Here is a 3,831-nt window from a genome sequence, read left to right as displayed (position 1 = left end):
GGCACTTAGTGCCATCGTCTAGTTGACATAGGGGTGTTAGGGCGAAGGTTGGACTCGATGATCCCAGAGGTCTCTTCCAACCAAACCGATTCTGTGATTCTGTGAGTATTAACCAGCTTTCATGGGCCCCCCTTCCCTCCAGGGCTCTAGCTGAGAAGGTTTTTTGGCTGCTGCTCTCACACTTGGAATGTCCAGCCCTTCTCTTCATATCACTCCTTAATACACATCCTCCTTCTTCAACAAGGATTTCTTCATTTAGTAGTCACACCACCCAAAATTACTGCATGTAAAAGGTGAAATAGTCCAATAAAGTCGGCATTGTTGGATATCCCATTCAAGAAATAAAATATACCACAATGACAGCAAGTACTGAAGACAGCAGGCAGAAGATGGACTACAGAAATGAAAACACTACTGTACGTTTTCTCAAATTGCTCCAATGTAGCAATTATTTTCTGAGATTTTTTGGATATTCTGATTATGTAGGCAGTAGAAAATATTCAACTACCTAAACTTTGGATATTCAACTTTGGTACCTAAAGTTAGGAGGACCATCTTGCCATGAACTTTATATATACCTGTAAAGACAGAAAGAAGCATTTATCGAAGTCTAAACTTTAACATGAGGGACATCAAGGAGATCTTCAGGGCAAAACTATTGGACTGCTGTATCTAATTCAGAGATAGCAATGCACATCCACAAATATGCTTTTTTAAAATCCTTTTCCCTTACCCACATGCCAGAATTAAGTATGGTGATGTACATAAAATTACCTAGAAGGGGACAATGCTCAGACCAAAATGCAAATTAAGATATTCTGAACTCAAGTCAGGTACAGATTTTCAGTATTTTGCACAGGTAAGGGCTACAAAAAAAGAGCTGAGTTAAACATATTTGCAACTAGGCAAGTAGTATCTTTTTGCACTTTACAGTAAACAGTCCTTGCTAATTATAAACCTGCTCCAGAATTACAAACAACATGAATTTGCCCTTTCTAGCTTTTGTCCTGTTTCTAATTAATGGTAAAGATCCATCATTTTATATTTTATGTGTGTAGACTCACAATGGATAAACTGCATTACTCCACTGCCATGGCTATTTGAAACCTGAAGACACATTTCTTTCAGGTCAGAAAACAGAGCTGGAAGATGCGAGGATTCTACATCATTTAAGAACAAATTTCAAAATATTCCTGGGCTCAATGTATGAAGGCAGCAGCCTTCCAGAAATTCAAGCTAGTATGTTACTGTAACACATTAAGGCTATCATCTAGATAGAGAGGCTTCTCATAGGAGAGCTGGTCAGTTTTAAGATTTCTTGTCTTTTTTATTCCTTGGGACAGGGCCAGCACAGCTAAGGCTCACAGCAGATCCCAGGATGAATTCCATGGAGGACAATCCCTCCCTCTAACAACAACAAAAAAAGAGGTAGTTTTCTAATCAGATTTGTCTCTGTAGGAGGTAAGCCTTCCCGAAAGGCTTACCCAAAACTTGGAAATACTGCTTACTTCCTTAGGAAGTTTAATAACAAAACATCACTACTTTCTTCTCCACGTGCAAGGCTGGTTTTTTTTTTTAAACTTGGTTTTCTCCAACATATACAAAGCACTGTGTACCTTGAGTCAGAAACTTTTCTCCTGCTCTCACAGTAGCACACACCGCACTAGCACAGACGATACATCATGCAGTAGGAGAAAAAGCTTAAGAGCAACACGTTATTTCCATAACCTAAACTATATGAATGACAACAGATTCCACTGGCAAGATGGAGGGTATGTTCTTGCAGAATCTCCACTGAACTTTACTAATTTTGAGAATTAGAGTGAGGACAGAATATATGAAAATACGGAGAAGTCTCCTGGAACAAGCAGAAAATGAAACAAACTTAAGCTAAGCTGCTGGAATATCAATAACTTGGAAAATGTACATACAATGATAGTACATCTTTAGCGATGAAGAATCTAAACGTGAGATATTAGCAACATTAAGTTATTTAAAAGAATACAGGAAGGGATTTATAATCGCAGCCAAGGTTTACAAAGATTTTAACAGTTTTCGGTATCTAAAATTAAGGCAGGTATTTAAGCTTGCCCGACTCCAAAATCATGCCAGTTCTAACATGATGTGGACTTCTTACCTTATGGGCAGGTTTGAAATTGTATTGGTGGCAAAACCCACGGAAGTTAAGACTTACAATGAAAGAATCAAGATGAATTTTATGGGGTTTTCCACGAGTACAATAATGTACCATCAAAGAGAAGGATAACCATGTTGTTATACTTCATCAGCACTTACAGTAAGCATCCATTCCAAGGTAATGCAGAAAAGCAGTGATGAACTCTGACAGAATACATAATTCTTCTATGATAGAGGATACTGAAGTTGGTATCAGTTTAAAATGCTAACAAAATATAGTCCAATGAAGAACTACAAAATTAAATACTCCAACTTAAGGTAACTATTTGATACTGCTGAAATGCTAGTAGATTTTTACCTCATCAATTAGAAGTTTATGTGGCTTTGAGATTTGACCTTTTTACCATTTTCATCTTTTCTTTCCAGCTTGCTAAGCAAAAAATACAGATACGACTTATCTCAAGCTGCAGCAGCTTCTCCAGAATTGTAAGCATTTGCAAGCTGTAATCAGAACAGTATTTCCAACAAAACAAGCACTCCAACTCAGAGGGATTAAGGAAAAAGTTATACAAAGAAGTCTAGTCTATACTGTAAAATTCTAAATCTTGAATTAAAAGACCCACTTCAAAATAATACAGCATTTAAAATGAAACATGCCACTATTTGCAGACCTAACATTAACAGAGTAAAAATACTGCTAAATTAAATACCTGAAGTGGAGGGGAAGGGTGAATGGAGAAACCTTAAAATGAATCTCAAGGTGTAGTCCTAAATGTGCCTCACAGTTCATTTGATCTCATAGCAAGCTATTCACAAATTCTTCTGAGTCAGTAATTTGAAATGACTGTTAGTCAACAGATTATGCAGAGGCAAACATGTTATGACTTTGAATAAAAAACCTTCCTACAAGTCTGAACAGACTACTTCCTCCCACAGGAGACAGCTTTTAATCCTCAACTTTTACTAGACTTGCCATTTAAGGAAAGATTCATTTACAGCTGTGGCTTTTGGCACAGACAGATGTTCAAAATAAACTATTACATGTACCAAACAGAATTTTAAATCAGTTTTTTTCCCCTCTCGTAGCTACTCCTACAAACCTGTTAAGAAAGGGATCGGAACTATTTGTAGTCATTGTTCTCAGTTCCTGAGACATTCCAGGAGATGACACGGGATTTTGAGATCCACCGTCTTGTTCCATTGTTGGAAGCTGGCTACGGAGAGCCAATTCCTAGAACAGGGGGAAGGGGAGAAAGAAAGATCATGTTAGGCATTTGAATACACTTTTCAGATCTATAAACACACGGCATAATAGGTAATTGATGCTTTTACTGTTTCCGGTTACAAGATTTAAATGAAATTAAGCTTCTGAAGACAAAGCAAGAATTTTTACAGGCTTCAGTAATAATGAAAGTTCCACCAGTCAAGCCCAGTATTACAGAAACTTCACTGTAAACGTTATTTATGGATATAAATACCTGAATGTTTACACAAATCTTTTCTAGGTCACTTCAATATCCTTTTGCCAAGTCTATTCTTAAGATCAAAAAAAGAATTGTTAACACTAACTGACCCCTAAGATACGTCTGCCTAGCTGTGCTGACTAGCATGTTTTCCCCATTTCTCTTAAGTTCTGATTTAGTCTCTGGTTTTCTTTTTACCTTGCTTGCTTCATTCAGCAAAGTCTGAAGCCTT

The 3,831-nt window shown here is 37.2% G+C and overlaps 1 protein-coding gene across 1 annotated transcript in view; it reads right to left on the bottom strand.

Annotated features, from left to right (window-relative positions):
• Positions 1 to 3,236: 3,236 nt before the first annotated feature.
• LOC104162513 (yorkie homolog) overlaps positions 3,237 to 3,831 on the bottom strand; it is a gene marked incomplete at both ends in the record, with an annotated part of 14,288 nt that continues 13,693 nt past the window's right edge. The window contains one exon of the mRNA XM_009701258.1: positions 3,237 to 3,367. Within this exon, the coding sequence (XP_009699560.1) occupies positions 3,237 to 3,367 (131 nt within the window). The remainder of the gene's footprint in view (positions 3,368 to 3,831) is intronic.

The sequence above is a fragment of the Cariama cristata genome, unplaced genomic scaffold (assembly GCF_000690535.1).
Source record: "Cariama cristata isolate BGI_N322 unplaced genomic scaffold, ASM69053v1 scaffold17335, whole genome shotgun sequence".
Classification (NCBI taxonomy): Eukaryota; Metazoa; Chordata; class Aves; order Cariamiformes; family Cariamidae; genus Cariama; species Cariama cristata.
The sequence above is the reverse complement of the archived record's forward strand: the minus strand, read 5'-3'. Positions and strand labels throughout refer to the sequence as shown.